The sequence below is a fragment of the Oreochromis aureus genome, linkage group 15 (assembly GCF_013358895.1).
Source record: "Oreochromis aureus strain Israel breed Guangdong linkage group 15, ZZ_aureus, whole genome shotgun sequence".
NCBI lineage: Eukaryota > Metazoa > Chordata > Actinopteri > Cichliformes > Cichlidae > Oreochromis > Oreochromis aureus.
In genome coordinates, this window is record NC_052956.1 from 25771001 (window position 1) to 25798543 (window position 27543).

The 27543-nt window shown below is 40.4% G+C and overlaps 1 protein-coding gene across 6 annotated transcripts; it reads left to right on the forward strand.

Moving 5' to 3' along the window:
* Window positions 1-14625: 14625 nt before the first annotated feature.
* On the forward strand, window positions 14626-26964 carry LOC116312434 (NLR family CARD domain-containing protein 3-like). Of its 6 annotated transcripts, none has more exons than XM_039599355.1 (13): window positions 14631-14687; window positions 15672-15751; window positions 15843-16196; window positions 16563-16665; window positions 17158-17271; window positions 19054-19167; window positions 19335-19392; window positions 19631-19859; window positions 20524-22306; window positions 22386-22559; window positions 22725-22898; window positions 25454-25500; window positions 25711-26964. In XM_039599355.1, the coding sequence occupies exons 4-13, from the start codon at window positions 16577-16579 to the stop codon at window positions 26238-26240; spliced, it is 3312 nt and encodes a 1103-aa protein (XP_039455289.1). In that variant the 5' UTR covers window positions 14631-14687; window positions 15672-15751; window positions 15843-16196; window positions 16563-16576; the 3' UTR covers window positions 26241-26964. The 6 variants fall into 6 exon arrangements, with proteins under 6 accessions (XP_039455288.1, XP_039455289.1, XP_039455287.1 ...); XM_039599353.1 differs by having other exon boundaries at window positions 14636-14687; window positions 16023-16196; XM_039599356.1 differs by having other exon boundaries at window positions 14653-14687; window positions 15672-15754.
* The last annotated feature ends 579 nt before the right edge of the window (window positions 26965-27543 follow it).

Sequence of the window (27543 nt, forward strand, 5' to 3'; positions counted from 1 at the left end):
TCAGTTTATTATAATAATGACCAAAGAGCAGAACTGACAAGGGAGTGAGTCAGTGAGAGACAGGTGACAGAGAAATCGCATGTTTGATATAATTTGGAAACTGATGGAGAGAGTGTGTCTGTTCTCTGGATCAATGCGAGTAAGAGAGAAGCTGCTTTAAACCTAAAATCTGACGGTGAAGATCCTGTACAATCCAGTGTTAAAGGCTTGATGTGCATGTGCAAACACTGCTGGCTAACATCAGCCAAAGCTAGCTCACACTTCAGTATGAAGTATACACACACACACACACACACACACACACACACACACACACACACACACACACACACACACACACACACACACACACATAAATATATAAATATATATAACACAGGCTCACAAATTATAGGAAGTATAGAAGAACAACGTTCATTATTGTTTTAGTAAATTATGGATCCCATGAAGTCAAAGATGAATGGCAGGCTGTTGACAAAGTGTGAGAATGTAAGCTAATGATTGTGTTTTCTCTTTGAAACCATCACATCCCATAATGAGAAGAGCATTTACATCAGAGATCCCAGAGTGCTTCTGCCAGGATTCATCATTAAAGAACACCACACCTGTAACAAAACGCACCTGTGCTGAGGGTCATCCTTTACCTATTTCTCATGACACCCGTCTGCACCTCTTGTTAGTTAACCAACTAACACCCTTCCAGGGACGTTGGAGACCAGGATGCTGCTGCAACGTAAACGCTGGAGCTTCTCTCAGTGTCTTCGCTCTATCTGCCATTCCTGAACAGAGATACGCAAGTTTCTCTCTGACTGCAGCTGCTAGTCAAAGCTTTTATGGTGACGTTTAACAGCGTTATGGTCGTAATTAGAATCAAACTTATGAGAACGGAGACAAGTGAACACAAATGATGAGATGAGCGTGATGAGAGCTACTGATAATGGTAGAAAGCATCTTTGGGAAAAATTATCTGAGGAGAATATTTTTCATTTTAGTCTGACCCCAGTCCCATCCGCTAACATGGTGGAGGCAGGGTTTATGACCTATACTGCAGCCAAAAATGAAAACATTTTTAAGTGTTTTCATTTTTGGGGAGCTAGATCGTCCATGTTTTCTACAGTCATTGGATCAAATGCTCACAGACACGAGGAGAAACGAGCATCTGCTTCTCTCCAGACATCCTCCACACAGGAAGCTGGGAAGTGTCTCAAAGTTGATCTGAGTGATCTGAGGTGAGTTCAGCAGGTGAGAATCCTTCCAGAGAAATCTGTACATGTGTGAACAGGATCACTCTGATTACGCTGTGTTGGATCACTGACCGAAGAGGAGAGCTCTTTCTTTATTGACTGTTTGCTGACTTTAGGTATAAAATGTAAAGTTTCTCTACAGGTGTACTACAACTTACACCTTGTTCACACACATACACACCTCGTTCACACACACACCTCGTTCACACACACACACACACACACACACACACACACACACACACACACACACACACACACACACACACACACACACACACACATACAGAGTACATGTGTGTGAGGTTTAGTACAAAGTGCTTTGCGCCATCAGAAGTGGAAACGTGTTTTAGCAGCCCATTTATGATGGTTGTTGGTAATCAGCACGTAAAGCAAATAGTTTCACTGTGATCAGATTTCAGAAAGCTCAGGATGCGTGGGAACTGTCTGAGGTTCAAACTGAAACTACCAACACTGAGCTAGACCGGATTTCAAGTCCCAAAAGACTACATATTCTTATTAAATAGAAATATGGTCAATGTTCAAATTAACTGTCTTCTGTCATGTTTTAATAATATTCTGAATATTTGTGCTGTATTTATGGTGAATGCTGAGAGTGTTTGAGCAGACCCTTTAATGAGGATCAGTCCTGACTGATCGTGTTGCTGTGTCTGTGTGAAAGTGTGGGCTCTACTATGGATCAGTGTGAGCACAGAGAGGAGGGAGTCCCTCCCTCTGAATCCACTCTGTGTGGGGAACATGAGAGCAAGACCAAAGCTTGGAGGTGAGAGGACCATTTCTGACTGCCAGGACTCTTCTCCAGGTCAGAGTCTGTGCACAGTCATGATCCACATTTAAATGTCTGTGTTTTTTGTTTTCAAGAGCAAAGAAGCAGTACGGATCAAACTCTGAACCTGAGCCTCAGCCCAGCTCTGTCTCCATGAGTATTGATCAGTCCAAAGAACTCTTGTTTTAAAAACAACAGCATTCATTTGAAAACAAGTAAGTTAGTGTTTTTTTTCTTCGTGTTGTTTTATGATTTCATTAAAATATTTAGTTAATAACGCAACATGGTGAGAATGTAAACTGTTGATTGTGTTTCCTCTTTAAAAACATCATGTCCAACAGCGAGACCAGCTCTTTGTCACTTTGTGTTCGTACCAGGACTCATTATAAAAAACAACACCCATAACAAACTGCACATGTGCTAATGTTGAACATTGTTGCAGCGTTTTGCAGAGCTCAGAGGCCCTCAGTGGTGAGTCTGACCGTCGTCATCAAACAGATCTGCACTCCATATTTATGGTGAGAAGATTCAAGAGCACTTTATTTAAAAAAAAAAAAAAATATTAATATAAACTAAAACAAACTCAGTGAGCAGCTTATCATATCTGTGTGCTTCCTCAAGCTTCTGATGCTCATTTATTGTTGAAAATATTTGAGCTGATTCAAGTTTACTAGCATACGTATTCTAATTATTGTCCACAAGTGGATCTTCACATGGATCTGATTTTTCTTCTGTCACTTTGAAAGCAAAGTCTATGTCTATCTGTTCCAGCTACTGGAGGAAAACATTGTCCGCTTTGTGAAGAATGAGCTGAAGAAGATTACGAAAGTACTGAATCCAGATTGCTCACAATGCTCAGAGAGTCAGAGGGAGAAAGGAGACGTGTCGGAGGGTGAGGATGAAGATCAAACAAAGTGCAACCAAGACTCCTTTGTAAAGATCACGGTGCACTTCCTGAGGAGGCTGAAGCAGGAGGAGCTGGCTGACTGTCTGCAGAGCAGTGAGATGATTTTAGCAACTTTAACATGATGGAAAGAAGAAAGAAAATAAGTTCTGGTTTCCAAACGTAACATTACACAACATTACATTAACTCATGTTCATAGTTCACCACTTATATGCTTTTATACAATCCCAATTCAAATGAAGTTGGGACGTTGTGTAAAACATAAATAAAAACACAATACAATGATTTGCAAATCTTTTTCAGCCTATATTCAGTTGAATACACTACAAAGACAAGAGATCTAATGTTCAAACTGAAAAAATATTATAGTTGTTTTGCAAATCTTCACTCATTTTGCAACATGTTCCCAAAAAGCTGGGACAGGGGCATGTTGACCACTGGATTATATCACCTTTCCTTTTAACAACACTCAATAAGTGTTTGGGAACTGAGGATGTTACACCCTCAAACGGGGATAAGTTAGGGTGACCATATTTTGTTTTTCAAAAAAGAGGACACTAGGCTCAGTCATGAAGAGCTTTAATAATACAATAATACAACTTTGGGTGGCACCCTGGGGGGAGGCGGGGCAGAGCCATTGCGCGGAGGGGATTAATAAAAAAAAAAAAGAATGCTTAGACACTGCTAGCATAATGGACAGGTTTTCGATGGGGCTCCCATACAAATGCAAAGCAGAGGATGAAGCATCGCCAAATACTAGAAAATATGGTAAAGCATATCTTGCCTTTGGCTTCACCTGCACAACTGCCAAGGTAGGTCTCCCCGACAGAATTACTTTCCCCTGCGTCGGGAGCACGCGCTGGGCTGTCCAAATCCCACATTCTTGATTTTTAGTTCACAAACACTTCTTATAATGATTAACTACTCCTAAGATTTTGGAGATGTTACCTTTTTATACAGTAAAGTTAAAGTAGAATACAAATATCATCAGGCTGATCCTGCCACGATTGGTTCCCCCTGTCCAAATCACGGACAAACAGTATCCCACAGTTGTTTATGTTTTTGAACCCATTTTGCACAGAAAGGCATTTTTTGAAAAATGTATTGATAGCAATGTTGAATATTATTACACAGGAAAAAACAACTACACGTAAAATAATTACACCATGACGCCTCTGCCTTTCTAAATGGAGGGACAGTAACTGCGTGTATATATGTAAGTGTGACGATAGTAAGATTAACATTAACAGTATTTTGTCTCTATCCGCGATTGTAGAAATTCATCTAATGTAAACAATAACCGCCTCTCGCCCTATGACAGCTGGGATAGGCTCCAGCGCCCCCCGCGACCCTGAAAAGGATGAGCGGAAGCGAATGGATGGATGGTAAACAATAACGTGGCGCACACGGGAAAAATGGCACATACCTTTGACATTGCGTGATGAACTCCGTATTCCTCGTCCACACGTAAACGCAAAAACAGAGTTTTTGAAAATCTTCAACCTGGCAGGAGTTTTAAAAAATCTCAGTTTTCGTTGATTTGAAACGCCGTTTACGTGTGGACAAAAAATGTCATATAGGCTTCAAGTTGCTTGAAGATGTTTCACCTCTCATCCGAGAAGCTTCTTCAGTTCTAGGGTTAAATGATGGAGAGACCCAGATTTAAACCCTGGAGGATGCTGGCCCATGTGTGCTGGCCCACATAAGGCCAGTTGCAGACACACTGCTGGCCCTGTGCTGGCCCAGAACAGTTTCAGCTCTGGCCCCAGGTGTCAGCCTAATGTGTACCTTAATCAAGCCATGTAATAACAACATGTGCCGGATCATAATAGTGCAAAAGTAACACGACGAAACAGACTGATTCTTATATAGCGCTTTTCTACTCTCCTAGATTACTCAAACTGCTCTATACAACATGCCACATTCACACACTTTCACCTAACTGAGTGCGTCCTAACTACATTCATACACATTGACCTCTTACCATGCAGACTGGAGGAGCCAGGGATCGAACCACTAACCTTCCGATCAGTAGGTGACCTGCTGTACCTCCTGGTGGCAAACATGAGTAAATCCTCACTAGGTTTTGGATAAAGTGTAACAAACCTGTCAAACCTGCATTTGAAAAGTTGGCTACTATAGCAGTATTGTATTGCAACATAGCATTTGGGTCTTCTAACTAAAATAAGAAAATAGGAACATAAATAGTGCCATCATTGCCAGACCTGGCCCACATCTGGTTGACATACACCCTGCCATGACACCAGTCAATGCTGGATCCGGGCTAGACCTGTTTTCTTTGAGCCTGGGCCACATAAACCAAACCATAATCGGGCCAGATGTGGCATGCCATCACATAAACAGTGCCATCTACACCAGGCCATATCTGGATGACATGTCACTTACCATGCCAGAAGTCAGCCAGCAGTGCCAGCTTCACACCAGATCCGGGTCTGCTATGTGGGTTCTTGTTGTTATTAAAGGTTATTTGAGTGTCTGCTGTTGTTGTGACCTCTCTGTGCTCTGTTGTCCGTCAAACTATATGTTTGCCTGAACAACAGCTGTATGTGTGTGTGTGTGTGTGTGCGTGTGCAGGCTATCAGGTTGTCTAATCACAGAGGAAGGTTGTGCTTCTCTAGCTTCAGCGCTGAGCTCAAACCCCTCCTATTTGAGAGAGCTGGACCTGCGTAATGACAGCCTGCAGGACTCAGGAGTGAATTTGTTGATTGCAGGATTGGAGGATCCATATTGGAGACTTGATATTCTCAGGTACCCCCCTCTATTTTACCTTTAACCAGAAAATCCCTGTCAGTCCGCCCCAGGGTGGCTGTGGCTACAATGTAGCTTACCATCACCAGTGTGTGAATGTGTGTGAATGGGTGGATGACTGGATGTGTAACGCGCTTTGGGGTCCTTAGGGACTAGTAAAGCGCTATACAAATACAGGCCATTTACCATTTACCATTTGAAATTATAATCCTGGACATAAAATTACAATTGCATAAAAACAACGAGGCCTGATAAGTCTGTTTCATTAATAATAAATAAAGATTTGTTTTTCATCCTGTAGGGTGGACAGTGGTGGAGAGCAGAGGGTAACTCTTGGTCTAAGGAAATGTAAGTGACACATGCTATATGTCCAGTATATTCTCAAAGGTTTTGGATTGGATGTTCTGGATTGTTTTGACTGAGGATGTGTGCTGTAGGATGCAAACATTGCTTCTCTATCTTTGAATAAGTTCGTTATCTATAAGCCAACTTAAATTCAGCCTTCACAGAATAGCAAAGCACAGTTTGCTAACACTGATGTGTGCTACCAAGATTTTACAATCACTTCAGTTATATAGATTTCAATAAGATTTCCCTTTCAGGGATTAGAGACAGGCTCTGGTCCAGTTGTGTAGCTTTCTAAGTATAGATATAGAAACAAGCAGTGCAAGAAAGAGGACTACCTTTGGGATCTACAGGTTTTAGTTTGCATCTTACGCAGAGGAGGAGTTTGAGATCTACACTATACGTCATGACTAATACATATGCCTTACATTGGAAAAGCAGGATTGGCGATTTGTTTTCAAAAGATGATTTCATGCAGTTGGTTGATCTGCAATTCAGGATCCAGAATGAGTTGATTTTTAAGTGTAGTAAAAATAAATGGTAGTCAGATGTTTTGACTTGTGCAACTGACTTTATTTACTGTCAAGAAAACAGAAGTCTAATGGATTAATCAAGTATAATTAACAGAAAGGTTTAACAGTGGATCTGATCTATAATAAAGGTATCAATTATCATCATCATATGCTTTCTGGAAACCTTTAATTAGCTACTCTGCTCATAGATCAAAATATGCTAAAGTCACCAGTTACATAAAATAATAAACTGTTTCTTCATTTTCTTCTCTTACCTCCATCAGTTGCTTGTGAGCTAACGTTGGACTTGAACACCACACACAAAAACCTGAAACTGTTTGACAACAATAGGAGGGTGAAAGTAGTGAAGCAGCAGCAGCCTTATCTCGATCACCCGGAGAAATTTGATATTTTTTGCCAAGTGCTGTGTAAAAATGGCCTGGCTGGTCGTTGTTACTGGGAAGTTGAGTGGAAAGGAAAAGTTGACGTAGCAGTGACTCACAGAGGGATCCCAAGGAAAGGCTACAGCGGGGCTTCCAGGTTTGGAGGGAATGATCAGTCCTGGTGTTTGACCTGCTCTGATTACGGTTACTCTGTCTGGCACAATGATAGAGAAACATCCATCTCCTCCTCCTCCATCTCTAACAGAGTAGCTGTGTTTATGGACTGTCCTGCTGGGACTCTGTCCTTCTACAGAGTCTCCTCTGACACTCTGATCCACCTCCACACCGTCCCCATCACATTTAGTCAACTTCTCTATCCTGGGTTTAGAGTCTGGGATGGTTCAGTCACTCTTTGTTCAGTGACGGAATCGGACTGCTGACTGAAAATCAAAGTTTTATTAATCAGGCCCACCATTAAACCATTAAACATGCTCTGCATGTGTGTGTGTCCCCCCCCCCATTGAGCTTACCTCAGTGCCCTGCCTGGTGCCAACCAATTAGATTCCACAGATTTGGCCCTTCAATAAGTGTTCATCCCATTTACTCCATTTCTTAGGGGCCAGGACTCAGTGTGGAAATACTGAAAAGGAAGCAGATGGAAACGTGAAGCTATCATAGCCTAACACAGGCATCATTTTTCTTCATGCTCAGTAGTAAGTTCATGGGTAGTCGAAACACTTGTTGGGACACTTAAATGGAAGTAAAATTCTAGATCAGAAGTTCATCCAAGAGACAGTCCTACAGTGAGCAACGCACAAACAAAACAAAAACAAACAAAAAAAAAAAAAAAAAAAAAAATTAAGGATACTTTGTTTTGGAAGTGCTGGGTACACTTCCTTGTTTTGGTCCAACATTCACTTGTGTGGTTCTGTTCTTTGATCAAGCTGGGATGAACTGAATATATGGAACTACTTGCACCAAATTCCTGAGTTGAAGACTTGCTTTGATGTGCTTTTTTGTTGAATGGGTATTTGATTATATATTTTTTATATTTACATGAAGTGAAACTGAGCTGTGTTTTATTTGATGTTTAGGGTGTTAAGTTTTAATGATAATTGCATCCATTGGGCAGTTTGTAAAGTAACAAAGCTGTCTACGGTAAAGTCTTAAATGTCTGGAGAGAGACCTTGCTGGCACCCCAAGAGACTTACTTTATTAAAGCCTAAATACTTAAGCAACCATCACACTATCACACATACAAAAAAGCGAAGCAATGGTAACACGGTTCACTTTGGCAATACTCAATGCAAAGTCATCTGGAAATGCTGAGTATTGCCTTATTTACTTCTTGCAGAGTACCCATCTGAATTGTCCTAATGTAGAGTGTATTTATAATTTATTTTTTATTACATAGTTTATACTTTCTACATTTTTGCTGTATTATTATATTGATAAAATAATGTCATATCAATTTGGCCTAATTTTTTGTGTTTTATGTAGTATTCTGCTTTTGCATCATTTTGTTCCCTCATGTGCATATGGTAAGTATGTACGTAGATCCAGAGCAAGCACAACAGACCAGGTAATACAGTGTACAGGGTACCTGCTCCTCAGAGTGATATTCAGATTCAGCTCTTTGAAAAGTGAAACTTTGCTGAAACACAGGCCGCTGATTTCCAGCAGGTAAGTTGTGACCCAGCCATTTAACTCATCCTGCAAAGAAGAGAGCCTCATTGCATGAGAATTAAAGATATTTAAGTTCAAAAACTCTTTTTTGGCCTTTTAAAGTAAAATTTCTATAATGAAGTTTTTTTTTATTGTTTTGTCTGAACGGTTTTAGACAAGTTTGAAAATATTTCACAAATGTTTGGTAATCTACACTGTGAGTCTATACACCTAACATGAAGTTAGGTCCAAACTGCTGGATGATTCATTTTTTCAAAATGGTGGGGTTGGGGTGATTTGTGCCAGTGGTACAGCTTATTAATATTTTAAACATATTATTTTGCAATTGTAGATATTAATTAATTAATAATTATTATTTCCCCAGGAAATGGTCATTATGAGTCATCAAAATGCAGATAGTTGATAGAGAGGCAAAACTGGATACTTATTTAGAGCGTACATCTTCAACTTGTAAATCTGAAAGTAACTGTCATTTGTCATGTGAATTTTCAGGCAAAACCTAATCCTACATTAGATTGGTTGAGGTTGATGTTTGCTGATGCAAAGTTTTTAAGGTGAAGTAGTAATAGGTCTGTGAATGGAAAGCCCATCTTTATTTTCATGCATGTATGTTATCACAAGTGGGCCTCGTCCATGGTAGACTTCTCTCCAGACATCCTGCTCTTAGGGAGGTGACGGATGGTCGTACCTCTTTTAAAGTGGGAGAGGGGCAAGGATGAGCTGGACTGAAGGTATAGAGATATATGATATGCTATGGAATGTTCCTTGTCTTGAGAGTGTTTGGGAAGGTATAAAATAGATCAGGGCGGTGTCCTTCCTCAGAAAACTGTTTGGTGTTTGATCTGAACGTTTTCTCCACTGCAGTGTTTTTCTTTTTCCTTTTTCTTTAATAAACCTCACTTCAAAAGACACGCTCACCTGGTGGTTGCAGTTTTTTTTTTTTAAATTTCCGCAAAACCTTATACACTATATCACCCCATTAGAGCACTTCACTCTCAGGCTGCAGGTTTACTTGTTGTTCCTAAGGTATTTAAAAGTAGAATGGGAGGGAGGAATCTTGGTCTGTGATGAGGCTGACGGTGGGTGGGCAGGCACGTGAGTGATGAGGAGTTCCGAAAAACATTGGCAATGGCCAACAGAAATGAGCAGTGTCCATCTGAAGTGGGTGAGTGCACATGAGACTGGTTAAACACTGGAAAAACAATGAGAAGCTTCGTTTACGCACAGGGAGCAATGACTAGAAAATGTCTAGATGGACTGGCTGAATACCCACGCTGGGTGAGTTGATAATCTGGTGAACAATGGATGGCCCTACTGGTCCTTTTGAATGGCAGTTGATTGCATCTGATGACTTGCAGGTGAACGACAGAGGAGAGAACTCTGCTGTTATCCTCTAACAGCTGTTTTCCAAAAACAAACCACTTACTCACAAAACCAGACCTCTTATGTTTTTCCTTCCCACTGTTGCCAAAATGCTTATTTATAGGGACTCGTAAAATTATCAGGGTTTTTTCTGTATTATTCTAGGGTCTTTACAATATAAAACAACTGTTGTGAATTGGCATCATATAAGTAAAGCTGAATTAAACTGAATTGAATTACAGCATACTTGATGTGCTGTGATGCTGTCTGGTTGAAGTTCATCAGTTAGGCCAGCTGAGGGCAGTAGACAGTTTGTCCTGATGGGGGTTAGAAGGGTGAGGCAGCACTAACAATTAAAAAAATGAGTCTCCAGCGCCATTGAGTGGTCAGAGTACAGAAATGCAGCACTCAGTATATATGTAGGTCAGGGGTCTGCAACCTTTTACACCCAAAGAGCCACTTGGACCCGGTTTCCACGCAAAAGAAATCACTGGGAGCCGCAAATACTTTTTGACATCTAAAATGAAGATAACACTGTATATATTGTTTTTTACCTTTGTGTGAACAACTAAGGTGTGCTGCTTATGAAATCCATGAAGTGCTACAGAGAAAATTACATTTTATTTATGTAATCAACACATTTTGAACTCTTAAAGAAATATAACAAAAGCAAAGACACCCAGCTGAACTAAAATGATCCATGTAGCAAACAAAAACTGTTGTCAGCCGCCTCCCTTATATCGCCTTTGGGCTTTTGGAGCCTTGACCTGACTTTTAAAAAATAATTGGTAAAAAAGCACTATGCTGCTGAAAAATTGAAAATAGATATTTGCAAAATTCTGCCTAAATATGTATTTTACCTGGTTAATGCGTGCGGCGGGGGCGTGGTCTGCAGCGCCGCTGCAGGGAAGGCGGACGCACCTGAGCGACACCCGCAATCACACCTCGCCGCCTTAAAGTCTGCGCTATCTGTGCTGTTGTGTTGGTTGTGTGTGTCGGGCTGTGAGCTGCGAAGCTACAGCCGGCTGTATGCGTACAGCAACCGCGTGTGAAAAGCGCGTTCATGCAAACATCGTCGGGTCTGCCGTGGTATGTTTACAATGGGACTTCTGCTCCTGAACCTCTGCGCACAGCGTCTGCTAATCGGTGCTGTGCGAAGTCAGTTTACGCAGGACTGTAAGCTGTCATCTGTCGTCTGTGAGGCGTGAGCAGTGTTTGTCTTTAACATAGTTCACGGTGGAGCTGCTGACATAATGTGGATCCGAAGATCCATAATTGGCCTACCCGGGGTTGAAAGTCTCGATAAATGCATGGTGTTTCGGCGGGAATACCGGCTTCCGCGAGTGTGACGCTTGTATTGAGCGAGGAAAAAATAATAGAATATAATTTTATATTTATATTTCAATATCACAATAATCTTCCAATTTACAACTACAAGTTTAAAAGAACTAACATAAATAAAATACACTTCAGCTAAATACTTCTAATTTATTTTCCCAAACCACGCGGAGCCGCACTATAAGGACTAAAGAGCCGCATGCGGCTCCGGAGCCGCGGGTTGCCGACCCCTGATGTAGGTAAACTGTCAGCAATAACACAGGTGATCAGGCATAAAAAAGTTTTTCATTTTTAGGTTGTTGTGCAGTCATTTGTCACACTAGAGAGAGAGAAAGATGGCTTGTAACTGTCTACCATGATGAAGACTGTCAGTATAGGAGGGTTTTAAAGAAATTTAAAAAAAAAATTAAATAAAAAAATAATAAAATGTAAAAAAAAAATGATTAAGGTAATCAAGCACCTCCATAATTCCACCTTTATTCTGTCTGAGGCTGGAGAGCAGCCATGATGGCACATGTGACGTCTACTTATATATTCATGAATAATATGATCATAAGTGTGTCCTTTTCTAAAGAAGGCGATTCCTTAGAATTCAGAGAATTGGAACAGCTCAGGTTGCCTGGCAGATTTGTCATGATCCTGGGTCCGTTTGACCCAGCGTTTTGTGTTTTCTATTTAGTGTGATTTTGGTTCTGTTCTTCCTCTGTTAGTGTTTACACTGTTCGGCCCGTGTGTGTCCTTGTATGTGTAGTTCCTGTTTTATTGTGAAGGTCTGTGTCTTATGTCAGTGTGTTCTGTTTACGTTTTCCCTGCCTCGTCAGTTGTGATGTCTTCCAGGTGTGTTCCCTCCTGTTTCCCTTCCCTGATTCCTGGCGTGTGTATTTATAGTGTGTGTTACCTCGTCCTCGTTGCTGGTTCGTCTGTGTTGTTTCCCTTCGGTCTCCCTGCGTCTCTCCATGTGTGTTTCCTCGGACCTCCCTGCATCTTCGTTTCTGGTTTGCTTTGTTAGTTTTCCCAGTTTAGGTTTACCTGTTAGTGTCACCCGCCATTTCTGTTCATTTGTATCGCTGTTAATAAATTCTCACCTGCACTTGAGCTGCCGCTGCCTGGTCCTAATTAATTCCCACACAGCTTGCACCCGCAAACCGTGACAAGATTTTTCCGGACCACTGGAATACAAGCATCACATCTCTGACACAAATTAAACTCAAACCTCACAGTTCAGATAAAACTGAATCCTGTTGCTATGATGTGATTTTACATATTTTTTCTCTAAGGCTGTTATATCCAGGAATTTCTGATGTACAGTGAATTTTTATCATCGTGATTTTACCTAAATGCGTGTGACTTTCTGTGAAGTGTGATATATTTCTCTTTAAACTTGCTGTGAGGAGGGATCCATTCAGACCGTCAGGACTCACAGAAACGTTTGTATGTTTAAATAAGACGAGCTGTCTCTTTGAGCCTCTATTTTGGCACATCTGTGAGGAGAATGACTCAATTTTTGATCTGTTATGTTCTAGATTAAACTGAGTCACAGTAAATACTGTAGCACACTGTCGTGGCTCCAGCTGTTTAAATGTGACGTTGTAGAAGGGAACCCTCCCTTGGGTGCATAGGGGTGATAGGCGAGAAGAGGTGGTCATTACCAGGCTTAGACTGGGACATTGTGCATTACATAAAACACTACAGATGGTAGGAAAACACGAGACGGGGTTCTGTGGAGTGCGCCAGGAGGAGGAGGAGACGGTAGAGCATGTAATATTGCAGTGCAAGGGGCATGATGTGGAGAGGAAGGCTCTGCAGGATAGAATGAAGAAGCTGGGAGTTAGGGAGTTTACTCTGAAGAGTGTGTTGGAGGGTAGTAGGGCGCAGATAAGGGAATTGGTGGGTTTTCTGAAGGATATAGGGGTTTATGAAAGTGTGTAGGGTTCTTTTTTTATGATATAGATTGTAAGCTCGCTGTCCGTCCCATACTCTGGAACAGTAGGAGGCAGTAATGCTCCTTTAAGTTGGTTGCCAACAACCGTTAATAAAAAAAAAGAAGAAAAAAGAAGAAGAAGAAGAAGAAGAAGAAGAAGAAGAAGAAGGAACCCTCCCTGTCACTACCCGATCTCCTTCCATAAGCAAGTCCTCTTAGCGTGGACCCTCATTTATAAACACAACTTCTCACCTCACAAATACCTTATCTGGAACAACAGAGATATTTTATTTAAAAATAAATCACTTTTCCTGGAAACTTGGGTCCAAAATGGGATCCTATTGGTGGCTCAGCTGGTTAATAAAGAGGGACAACTACTTACTTACAATGACTTTATTGCACTATATAATTTTCCAATCAGTGTTCAGGAATTCTCAATGGTGCTTGGTGCCATACCCTCAGGGACTTTAATGTTATATAAAAACACTGACAGCTCAATATCTACCTCAGTCACTCTCCCTGATCCAGCTGAGTCACCAATAGGAAAAATCTGCTTTTCACAGGAACTTGGTAACAGCAATAAGAGAATACGTAGTTTATTCCAAGAAGATGTTGTCTCTCTCCCATATGTAATATCTTACTGGAACCGATATGTTCCAGATATCAAGTGGAAGACAGTCTGGATGATCTCCCATAAATATTTGATTGTAAATAAGGTGAAGGAAGTCTCATTTAAATTTTTACATAAATGTTATCCAGTCAGTCACTACATGGTAAAATTTAAAAGAGACATAAATACTAACTGTACTTTCTGCCGGGATCATCCAGAAACTGTGACACATCTTTTTTGGTACTGTTCTTTTACACAGAGATTCTGGAAGGAATTTCGCAGGTTTGTTGTTGTCCATATTTTAAGGGAATTTTCTTTACGATGGGAAAATGTTTTATTCTGTTTCTTTAAGTTCCCCAAGAGGAATGATAAATGTTTTTTTTTATGATAAATTTGTTAATACTTTTAGCTAAATTTTTTATCCATAAATGTAAGTTTACTAACAAAAAACCATATTTCTGTCATTTTTTTTAAGGATGTGGAAATGTACATACAATCAATATCAGACTCTACCAACAAAAAGGCTCTCAAAACAATTATATCTGTGAATTTTTGCGTGTATTCTTGTAACTTTTTACCCCTGGCTTTGTGTGTTCATGTTTTGTTGTTTTGTATACTTCATCTGTTCGTATGTTGTATACTCATTGTTTGTTAAATAAAGTTAAAAAAAAAACAAACAAAAACAAACAAAAAAAAAAAACTACCCGATCCGTACCGGAAACCCGATCGGGTAGTGACACTCCCTCCTCTCCCTCTACTTCCTGCTCGGTTTACTTTCACTTTGTCCGGCTGCTGTTCCGCGGAGCTTCTTTCCTACCGGTGTAGGTGAGTGAGGTCCGCATGCCGGTGTTTGTCTCCGGGGTTCTGCTCATGCTGTCAGATTACTGCTGTAACCGTGTTAGCATAGAAACGTCAGAAATCGAGACCCTTTGAGTATCTGTTAAGATCAAACAGGTCGGCGTGTGTCCGGCTCAGGGGCTGTTTGGTCACGTGAGATGTGCTGTGACTCATTTTGTCCTCCAAACGTGGACAATTAAGTTGTTTTGATTGTTGAAGTAGAAGTAGGTCGAGGCCGGAGCATTTCTATATTTTTCTTCATAATTCACAGACTTCTGCTTGAAATCCAGCATTTGCGTTTAGATGTAAGACGCATGCGCAGGTACCAGTCTGCTATATGCACTAACAACACAAAGTGTAACCATGAAAAAATTAAGTCATATTACTGTTCATCTAATAAATCGGATTACTGCTGTATATCTTACCTTGTTTATTTTTTTTGGTATATGTTTAAAAATGTTTTGGATATCAGCTGTCATATCAGAGAGCTGTTCCACCTTTTTAAGTCACCAGGCTGCTGTAAATCAGCTCTGACAGAACACAGATAACAGATTTTATAGATGAGCTGCTTTTAGAACAACACATTTATTATAATAACCCCTTTGAAAATGTAATTGTGCTGATTTTCTGATTGTCAGCACACTCAGAGTGCTTATGACCCTGCAGCCATAAATACATCTTGTATTCTATTGAGCAAACGCAATATATGTATACACACACACACCTACCTATCTATATATAATGATACCTCAAAGTTTTTTAATTTAGTTTTAAAAAAAAACTTCTGCTGTGCTAAGATGATCCTGCTCCTTTTCCACAGAGAGAGAATCCTACTGAGCATGTGCAGATCAAATTTCAGCCCTCTAGCTTTTTTATCTGAAACAACCATTACAAAAAAAGTGGTTAAAAAGTGACTTTTTGAGAGTAAAATGTCCTGGTACCTCATTATGTTCCCTTCTGCTCCTCCTACAGTGTCGGTGTTTAGGACATGGAAATGGTTTTCCAATTTTCTATTGTGTGCTCTTCTGCTGCTGTAGCCCATCTGCTGTAAGGTAGTGTGTGTTCAGGCATGCTCTTCTGCATATCTTGGTTGTAGCGTGTGGTTATTTTAGTTACTGTTGCATATTGTTGTCTTCCTGTCAGCTCACGGCAGTCGGCCCATTCTCTTCTGAACTCTGACATCAACAAGGCTTTGTGTTAAGGAGAACTGCTGCTTGCTGTATATACTCAGTGCATTTAGGAATGTAGACATGGTCAAGATCATTTCTAAGTCCATCATCCCCTATGTGTTTTCTCTGACACTGACTGGGTTTCTTTCCACAGGTGAGGCTGGTCGGATGTCTTTGGGGTTTTTTTTATCTGTAGTTGTGAGCTTGTGACGGAGTCCTTGGATCGATTGGTCAGACACCAGGACTGACGAAGAGACTGGGCAGCTTCTTCTCTCAAAATGTTTCTTCCACACATGAAGGTGGAAAGGGTGTGAAGTGAGCTCAGTAGGTGAGTCCTTCCAGAGAAGGCTGCAACTGTGTGACTGTAGTGTTTCATGATGTTGATTGGCTGTTTGCTGTTTGTTGGTATAAAACATGAAGAGAATCAAGAATTTCTCTCTGAGTTCAGGAACAATGACTTTACAGTAATTCATTTATTTTTAAGTGTTAAAACCATCATCACTGAAGACCGACTGAAGGCACACAGGAGAAGATGTTTGGATTCTGTTTTCTATTTGTAAACAGACAAAATATTATAGATGTTTAAATCCTTGTGTGTGTGTGTGTGTGTGTGTGTGTGTGTGTGTGTGTGTGTGTGTGTGTGTGTGTGAACTAGTATATGTGGTGATATTAATGTTGCTGTGTCTGTGTAAAGGTGTGGCTTCAGCTATGGATCAGTGTGAGGACAGAGAGGAGGGAGTCCCTCCCTCTAAATCCACTCTGTGTGGGGAACATGAGAGCAAGACCAAAGCTCAGAGGTGAGAGGACCCTCTCTAACTGTCAGGACTCTTCTCCAGGTCACAGTCACCTGTGTTTGTCATGGTCAGAGACACAGAAATCAAATGAACCAACTGTTTAAACTCTCTGACATGTGAACTCTCTGCAGTCACTACATCTGTGTGGTCATCACCTTTTCTTAATGCAACAACCTCAGTTAAAAAAACCAAAATAAGTCAGAGTTTTAAATCTTGAGAGAGACAAACATCAAATTGCTGCCAGTACACAAACTTTTTTCTGTTGCTGTGTTTCTGTGTTTAGTCTCACAAACAACAGAATCTGTTTTTATCGTGTCATCTACTTACACACCAGGTAGAAAATACACAATGGATTGGTTGCTATAAATTTTGGTTCTACAGTTTTGGGGGGTTTAGTGTTTTTCAGTTGGTTACTGGGAATTTTTGCAGCTGCTTTGAATCCAAACTCACTGTGCTACTCTGCTCACTATGCAGTCTCTGTTTTTTTTCTGTCAGTTTCTATCAGAAAACACAAGCCCCTCCTTCATCCACCGGTTTGTCCTTCAAGAGTAATCGATCTATGATTCAACCCATTATATTCAAAGATGAAGACAAACATGCACATTATAGGTAAGATTATGTTTCTTCACTGACAAAATTTTAATTGATTTTTGCTCAGTGGTGACAGTAAATAACATGTTAAAGAAAACAATTACAGTTATTCAGAGGCTCAACGAGGCTCCACGAATTTTAACAAGCGATTTAAACAGAGCAAGTGATTTAGTGAGTCTGCAAATCATTCTAGAGTTTAAACCCTGTCACAATAAGACAAGGTTGTCTTGATGTTACATGTGATCGATGCGCAAACCCTTTCAGACCCTCTTCACTCTGTTAATGTTGGAAGGAGGCAGCTGTTCCATAACATATGACAGACAGTACCATCAACCAAACAGGAGACAGAAGCAGACACTTTTGTGGAAGTTTGTTGTTCAGTATTGTTGGAAAGTTGTTTTTGTGCATTGCACCAGAAAAACTACAAAAAACTGGCTGCCAGAGTTTATCCAGACTCCCAGTGCAGCTTCACACCAAAAAGATCAGCTGATATGATTTTCTCACTGTGACAACTTCAAGACAAATGCAGAATAACAGTTTACTTATAGCATTTATTGACAAACCCTTGTCCAACCCCTTTGCCTTGGTGTCAAAGAAGGATGTGTGCATGCCCCAACATTTTTCAGCATTTCTTTTTCTTACTTTTAAAACATGTGTTTAAAGACAGCACTGAAGGAATCTGCTTAGTTTGAAGGAAAGACCAAAGTTTTATGTTTGGCATAATATGGAAAGACAAGGTCACCAACACAGAGATACTTGCCAGAACAGGACTACCAGCCATCTACATCATCCTCAAACAAAGACGAGTGTGCTGAGTTGGCCATGTCATAAGAACGGATGATGGACACATCCCAAAGACCTTTTGTACAGAGAACTGAAAAAAGCTCTGTGTGTAAAAGAGACATGAAGAACACTGGGATGGAAGGCCAAAGGTGAACAAGCTATTTAACAAAATGAGGAGATGATAGTCACAACATGTGGGCAAAGCCCTGGAGGGGTGATTGGGAGGAACGACTTCCTGATCTGAAAAATAATTGTATTATCATCCCTGCAGCCACATAAGTTAAATACTCAGGTGAGGAGAGAAACAGCTGTCACCTGATCACCACCTGGTGGTGAGTTGGATTAGGTGGTGGGGTAGGAGCCTGGACAGAGCTGGTATAGCCAAACATACAGAGTGCACAGGGATGTTCAGTTCCCACCTCTGGCAGAAATTCAGTACTGTTCCGATTTTCTGACTGAGTGGACCATGTTCTGCACGTCCAATACAAAGGATCATTTCCAGTTCAATACAGTGCCAAATCGCAACAAGATATAAGGTAAAAATTCTACAACACAGAAAAAACACTAGCAATTAGAGGAGCCCCAATGACCAAGCACTTGGTGACAGTGGGAAGGAAAAACTCCCTTTTAAAAGGAAGAAACATCTAGCAGAACCAGGCTCAGGGAGGGATGGCCGTCTGAGGAAGACAGGAGTAAAATCTATTTGAGCTTACAGTACAAATCAGTTGGGGAGCTATTCTTAGGTACTGAACCTTAAGGTTCCCCCATATATCAAACCCCACTTGGAATCATAGTTTGTAGCTATGAACAGCTTAATCGATAAAGTTTTAAAATCATTCTATAAAACAAATAGTCTCGGAGAACCAAAGATTTTGTGCTAACAACAGTCGAGTGAATTATTTTTAATTCTTAACAGACCTGTACACATGGAGGAATATCTGTTTCATTAGAACACCAACATTTGCTGTGAATACTTTAAATAACACACATGTGGTATTCTTTATTTTCTCATTTCAGAATCAATAAGGAGACACTGTTGTCTACTTCACTGAGCTGTATGTCAATGAAGAGTGACCGATCTATGATTCAACCAATAACCTTTTCAAACAGAGAGCGGTCTGTTGATACAGGGTGAGAATTTAAACTGTTGAATATGTTTCTTCTTTAAAAACGTCACATCCAACAGCAAGACCAGCACTTGCATTAGTGATCACTTTGTCTTCATACCAGGACTCATCATTACAGAAAGCAACACCTTTAACAAACTGCACATGTGCTAACATTGAGCGTTTTTGCAGTGTTTTGCAGAGCTCAGAGACTCTCAGTGGTCAGTCTGATCTGGACTCCATATTTACGGTGAGAAGATTCAAGAGTCAACAGTTTAATATCACATCAACTAGAAAAAGGAATTTAGTTTCCATCCCTCCTTAAACATGAAACAGACTCAGTGAGAGAATTACTAGATTCATTTAGTTAAAAATATTATGAAGGTTATAATGTGGAATATATGATCCTAATTTTGTCAAAACTTTAATAGATGAAACTGGAAATGACTGAAAATAAGATCAAAGTTCTAAATTTATCCCTTTTCCAGACGCTGGAGGAGAACATGTTCAGTTTTTTAAAGAATGAGCTGAAGAAGATGAGGAAGGTCATGCTTTCAGACTATCCAGAATGGTTAGAGTGTCAGAGGGAGGATGAGGAGGTGCTGGAGGCTGAGGATGAAGAACAGAGGAGAAGCAGCAGAGAGTCATTTTTGAAGATCACGCTGCACTTCCTTAGGAGAATGAAGCAGGAGAAGCTGGCAGAGTGTCTGCAGAGCAGTAAGAGGATTTTAACAGCTTAAGCATGATGGAAAGAACAAACTGAAGGCAACATGGGAGAAGTTTAGTTTTTTAAACATTACTGCTATGATGGTTTTCAAACTTTTTTTATGGGATGTCTCATTTCTGAAGTCGAAATAACCCATGCCTCATACTCGACAATTTTTTATCAGTTGTTAACAACAAAAAAGATCCTGATTGAAGTATACTGGATAAAGGTAAACACAATGGCATCAGCAGTCTAGGTATTTAATATACACAGCATTTCCTCAAGTTTCTCCACAACCCCAGCTGTTCTATGCCCCACAGTCTGAGAAACACTCTGTTGGATCTATTAATTTGTCTTTATCGAAACATAAATGGTGTGCGCCATGATTAACACAACACCCTGGTGCATGACAGAGACGTAAACATTTATGCATCTTTTGTTTTTATGTTTTTATTTGTTTATCTATAACTTTTGTGGTCAGACATACTACATTAGAGATGGTTGATTACATGAGAAAAGCCCATAAATGAATGGCTAAAGTAGGTGATAGGCAGAGGGTAGGCGAATTACAGAGAGCCGAGGGAATCCAAGGTAATCCTGTCAGTTCTTAAATAAAGAAAACACCACGGCAAATATTCTAATCAATTCTAACGTTTTTTTTTATTATTAATTTAGGAACTCGTGCTGCAAAGTGCCAAAAAACCCTGAAGTCTAACCTGAAAAAGAAGTTCCAGTGTGTGTTTGAGGGGATCGCTAAAGCAGGAAGCTCAGCCCTTCTGAATCAGATATACACAGAGCTCTACATCACAGAAGGAGGGACTGCAGGGGTCAATGATGAACATGAGATCAGACAAATTGAAATGGCATCCAGGAAATCGGACAGACCAGAAACAACAATCCGACAAAAAGACATCTTTAAAGCCTCACCTGGAAGAGATGAAACAAACAGAACAGTGCTGACAAAGGGAGTGGCTGGCATTGGGAAAACAGTCCTAACACAGAAGTTCACTCTGGACTGGGCTGAAGACAAAGCCAACCAGGACATCCAGTTCATGTTTCCATTCACTTTCAGAGAGCTGAATGTGCTGAAAGAGAAAAAGTTCAGCTTGGTGGAACTTGTTCAACACTTCTTTCCTGAAACCAAAGAAGCAGGAATCTGCAGCTTTGAAGACTTCCAGATTGTGTTCATCTTTGATGGTCTGGATGAGTGTCGACTTCCTCTGGACTTCCACAACACTGAGACCCTGACTGATGTTACAGAGTCCACCTCAGTGGATGTACTGGTGATAAACCTCATCAGGGGAAAACTTGTTCCCTCTGCTCGCCTCTGGATAACCACACGACCTGCAGCAGCCAATCAGCTCCCTCCTGAGTGTGTTGGCACGGTGACAGAGGTAAGAGGGTTCACTGACCCACAGAAGGAGGAGTACTTCAGAAAGAGATTCACAGAAAAGGAAAAGGCCAACAGGATCATCTCCCACATCAAGACATCACAAAGCCTCCACATCATGTGCCACATCCCAGTCTTCTGCTGGATCACTGCTACAGTTCTGGAGGATGTGCTGAAAACCAGAGAGGGAGGAGCGCTGCCCAAGACCCTGACTGAGATGTACATCCACTTCCTGGTGGTTCAGGCCAAAGTGAAGAAGGTCAAGTATGATGGAGGAACTGAGATAGATCAGCACTGGAGTCCAGAGAGCAAGAAGATGATTGAGTCTCTGGGAAAACTGGCTTTTGATCAGCTGCAGAAAGGAAACCTGATCTTCTATGAATCAGACCTGACAGATTTTGAAGTAATTATCAAGGATGCCTCAGTGTACTCAGGAGTGTTCACACAGATCTTTAAAGAGGAGAGAGGGCTGTACCAGGACAAGGTGTTCTGCTTCATCCATCTGAGTGTTCAGGAGTTTCTGGCTGCTCTTCATGTCCATCTGACCTTCATCAACTCTGGAATCAACCTGCTGGAGAAACAGCAAAAAACAGATCAGTATTCTTTAAAACATCTCCACCAGAGTGCAGTGGACAAGGCCTTAGAGAGTTCAAATGGTCACCTGGACTTGTTCCTCCGCTTCCTCCTTGGGCTTTCACTGCAGTCCAATCAGGCTCTCCTAAAAGGTCTACTGACACAGACAGGAAGTAGTTCAAATACTGATGTGGAAACAGTCCAGTACATCAAGAAGAAGAAGATCAGTGGTAATCAGTCTGCAGAGAAAAGCATTAATCTGTTCCACTGTCTGAATGAACTGAATGATGGTTCTCTAGTGGAGGAGATCCAACAGTCTCTGACTTCAGGAAGTCTGTCCACAGATAAACTTTCTCCTGCTCAGTGGTCAGCTCTGGTCTTCATCTTATTGTCATCAAAGGAAGATCTTGATGTATTTGACCTGAAGGAATACTCTGCTACTGAGGATGCTCTTCTGAGGCTTCTGCCAGTAGTCAAAGCCTCAAAGAAAGCTCTGTAAGTCAATTTATGAACCATTATAAATAAGTTTTCACATTTTTGATTGTTATCGTCATTGATAATTTTTTTTTCTCAGGCTGAGCTGTTGTAACTTGTCATGGAGAATCTGTGAAGCTCTTTCATCAGTTCTCAGCTCCCAGTCTTCTAGTCTGAGAGAGCTGGACGTGAGTAACAATGACCTGCAAGATTCTGGCATGAAGCTGTTGTCTGGTGGACTAAAAAGTGTACACTGTAAACTTGAAACTCTCAGGTAATGATTCAGTTTGTGTGTGTGTATGTATGTGTGTGTGTGTGTGTGTGTGAGAGAGAGAGAGTTTACGTGTTGTTTTAAATTGAAAAGAAAAAAAAAGTGGAAGATGCAGTGTTATTATTTATACATGCTCATCCTGGACTTTTTCTTCTTTCAAAACTTTAGTCTCTCAGGTTGTCTGATCACAAAAGATGGAGGTGAATCTTTGGTCTTGGCTTTGAGGTCTAACCCCTCCCATCTGAGAAATCTTGATTTGAGCTACAATCATCCAGGAGACTCTTATGTGGAGGAGCTTTCTAAGGGACTGAAGAATACTCAGTGGAGACTTGACAATCTAAGGTATGAACAGGAGTTCACATGCCATTGATTTATCTAACTTGTTTTTTTTTTAGTCTTTTTGCTTTTCCCTTTTTTTGTTCATGGGAAAGGTATACAGTGATTCTATGTAAAGAAATGTGTAGACCCCAGAGCCCATTCTAATTTTAAACACTTGTTCATTTAATAATATTATAAACTTGAAATAAAATAATTTGCATTTGTTTACAGATTTACTGCACAGACATTCAACTCAATTCAGTTTGCAATGTATGCTCCCTTTGATTCTACTAAGCTACTTAACACATTGAAATGATATGCCATTCAACATTTATGGTCTCCACAGGATTTGTACACCTTCTACAGGAAAATTATGCTTGAAAATTCTATGTAAAAGTGAGGGACAGGGGTGGGTTCACTGAGGTCATCAAGTAGGAACTTTTTTCTTTAGTATTTTAACAACAGACAAGCCTCATTCTGACTTCACAGCACCTTCAGAAGGCTCAATAGCACAACAGTTGTGCCTCTCTCCTGTTTTTACTCTTCTGCTCTGTGAGAGTCATTTTACCACACTCTTCTTATCCTTTATTCTACGGCTAGAATGTGCGTGCCCTCCTGTGGGCTCCCTACCCACACGTGCCACTATAGAGAATGGGTGAAGTATTTATCCGGTGGCAGTCAAGGTCACCAGAGGAGGCTGACAATCAGATCCTTAGCTACTGAAAGTAACTCTCTGGTGGGGAAGGAGCCTAAGTTTGTGTGTGAGGTTACGAGATTCTAAAAGTGATTAATTACTAGATTAATTAGTAGGAAAAGTAACTATTGGGTTACTTAAAAAAATGTTTAACCCTCTGGGGTCCAGAGTATAGCCGTTTTTGACTACTTTTAATTTTACCTCTACATTTCACCTTTAAAAACTGTTTACTTTGCCTTGTTTGGTATCCTTCTTTTTAGCACAACCTCACGTGTCTGAATTTACAGTTATGTTTTCATTTTGACATACTGTATTAACACAATTGATCTAAAATCAGGCAAAAAACATAAAATCTGAGTAGAAAGTTATAATTTTTACTGTAACAACCACAAACATGTTTAATGAATCAGATTTCATAACTTTAAATGCAAATATAAGTTGTAAATTTTAAAATCCTATGCAAAGGATTGCAAAGTGTTGCAAACAAAGTTATTTGCAGCCATTTACCTTTTACCTTTTTTTTATAACCATTTCAGACTATTTACATAAAAATCAGGTGTTCTGCATTAAATAAGATGCCAAACAAAATATTTTTCCCACTGTAAAAAATAATTTCTGTCCACTATAAAGGAGAACATCACAGCCTGATACCTGCAGGTCTGACAACAGGAGATGTATCACTCCTCCTGTTTTCAACCTGGAGACACCGTTTACACTGTACCTTTGTTGGCTTTTTGGCAGCACCTGTAACATTCAGCAGTCGCCTCATTGTTCTGACACACAACACAAAACTATCCACTACACAACACACTAACTACACACTCCAAACACGCTAAACGTCACAAATCTCTCACATCTCAAAACTCGCGCTCTCTCTCTCTTTTCCACTCTCTTTCTCTCTCTCTCTCTCCCTGTCACTCCTAAAACTTCCCCCTCTTCCTAAAAAAACTAATCTTATTTTGCCATATCATTTTTTGATTGGTCGACATTTGTACATTTTTTTCCACTAACACGAAAGGGGTGGTTTTTGTTTTGTTTTATTTTTTTAGTTTTTGGTCATAAGCAGAGAGAGCTTGCTAGCGCTGTCCTTAGATTGTAAACGTGACGAAACTATTAAGGAAAAAACACCGCGTATATGTTGTTTATCATGACTCTGGTTTTATGTGGCCGATCAACACAATTTAAAAACTGCTATATATCACCTTGTTGCTTTGTCATCTTGAAGTGGTCATGTGATTGGTTTACCATGACTATTTTATTCTTCTTCAGCCAAACAGCAGCACTCATGCGATTGTTTTGCCCCCCTAGCTCCAGGTGTTGTGCCAAAAAGTGATCAGGCTCAGGTGATGGTTCCTGTCTTTAAGAAGGGGAACTGAAGGCAGTTTTCCAATTATAGGGGTATCACACTACTCAGCCTCTCTAAGAAGGTCTGTCCAAGAGTACTGGAGAGGAGACTCTGTTCTACTCTGTTTTGAAGACACAGCAGAGCATGAAAGCAAAGGTACTGATTTACCAGCTGATCTTTGTTTGTATCCACCCCTATGGCTACCAGATCCAGACCATGACTGAAAGAATGAGACTGCGGATACTAACGGTGGACATGAGTTTCCTCCAAGGGGTGGCTGGGCTCTTCTTTAGCTCTTTAGCTACTTTAGCTTTGAGTTCTGAATGGGACTGACAAACACACACAGGTTTTTAAGAATACACTTTTACCCTTTTTAGCTTCATGAAAGCATGATCCATAGCAGTCTCTGCTGAGAAGAGGAGATATTTGAAACTGGCTGGGTTTCAGCATGTGTCTATATCACTCAGGAATTGGTGCTTCATGTTGAATAGACGTACAGACTCATTATAGATAAAACTCATTATGTTTTTCTCCCTCCAGAGTGGACCATTGCGGAGAGCAGTGGCTAAAACCTGGACTACTGAAGTGTAAGTCTCAGAAATGATAACAAAATTTTTATGTCAAACCTTCAAAACACATTGGCTACAGGCATCTTTTATATACAGTCTTATATATATTCATTCAGAAAGTATCATCATTAAACTTTCTATGATTGAGCAACATATCAGCAAGTAAAGAAAGAATAAAGCCTCAAATGTGTCAGATTATCAACTGAAGCTCAATCTTTTTCTTTCCAGATTCCCGTGAACTCACAGTGGATACCAACACAGTGAACAGAAACCTCAGACTATCTGACAACAACAGGAAGGTGACACGTGTGAGACAGGACCAGCCATATCCTGATCATCCAGACAGATTTGACTGCTGGCCTCAGCTGCTGTGTAGAAATGGTCTGACTGGTCGCTGTTACTGGGAGTTGGAGTGGGAAGGAGAGGTTTATATAGCAGTGAGTTACAGAAGAATCCAAAGGAAAAAAAAGAGTGATGAGTGTTGGTTTGGAGGGAATGATCAGTCCTGGAGTCTGAGCTGCTCTGATGGTGGTTACTCTGTGTGGCACAATAACAGAGAAACATTCATCTCCTCCTCGGTCTCTGACAGAGTAGCAGTGTATGTGGACTGTCCTGCTGGCACTCTGTCCTTCTACAGGGTCTGCTCTGACACTCTGATCCACCTCCACACCTTCAGCATCACATTGACTGAATCTCTGTATGCTGGGTTTGGATTTGGGTTCTGGTCATCTGAATCTTCACTTTCTCTGTGTTCTTAGAAGGACTTCAGTGTCCCTTTAATCTCATCATTGAGACAGGACACACACACTTGTAAGTTTTTTACTGTCCATGTTTAAAAGGAACATCATTTCATAAACATAACCAAGTGGATTTAGAGCCTAAAGCTGAGCAGCGAGTGAAGTAAAAGTGGTGAAAAGTGAAACATGTTAGAAAGAGAAGATGGCCTTAACAGGGTGTGAACTAGTGATGGTCAAATGAAGCTTTCTGAAGCATTGAAGCTTGTGTTAAAAAAAACTGGTTCATTACTCAAAGCTTTTCAAAACGGCCAAAAATATAAAGAACAGCTTGAATATACAAATGTAAGTGTACTGCTTAACTCCACTTCACAATTCTGTCTGATATTCGTGGGGCGACCGTGGTTCAGGGGTATTAAAATACCCCTGGGTATTTTAATCCAACTTGAGTGCCTCCAGTGTGATTTCATGGCATGAAACTAAACTCGAACAGACTTTATGTTTAAAAAGAAGAAATTTAATCAGGTAAAAGAAGATTTACCATTCAGAAATCAGATTGGAATAAATGACAATTATAATTAAAAATAACAGGGAGGGGATCCCTCCCTGTTGTTGGGTGACCGTGGGTTGGGAAGCTCATTTTGTAACCGGAAGGTTGACGGTTCGATCCCCAGCTCCGTCTGTCTTGGTCGTTGTGTCCTTGGGCAAGACACTTCACCTACTGGTGATGGCCAGAGGGCCCGATGGCGTGATATGGCAGCCTCGCTTCTGTCAGTCTGCCTCAGGGCAGCTGTGGCTACAACTGTGGTTTGCCTCCACCAGTGTGTGAATGTGAGAGTGAATGAATAGTGGAATTGTAAAGCGCTTTGAGTGTCTAGAAAAGCGCTATATAAATGCAATCCATTATTATTCCATTATGATATTTGGCCACCCGTGTGTTGCTTTGAACATATATTTTTTGGGTGAAAAAAATATGTTTTTTGTTTAATAAATAAATTTGATCAATACATTTTCCTTATTTAAACATGTGCCATGGTGTGGTCTTTCTTTGTTTGTGACTTCTTGATGTTGGTAAATACAATAGATAAAAAATACATATAATATACATATAATAACGTATAACACATTATGGAGTATGCTTCTGCTGTGAGGTCCTGCCTCCATGTACTTATGCAATTAATCGCTCGACAACTGGACAGGTATGTTTGTAAATAATATTATATTAGGCCAATTTTCTTATACATATTTTTGACCTGGGGGTAGAATTGATTGTGAACTGGAAAGGGAAAATGCTTATGAACGTGTAAAGTAAAAACATGATGCATTT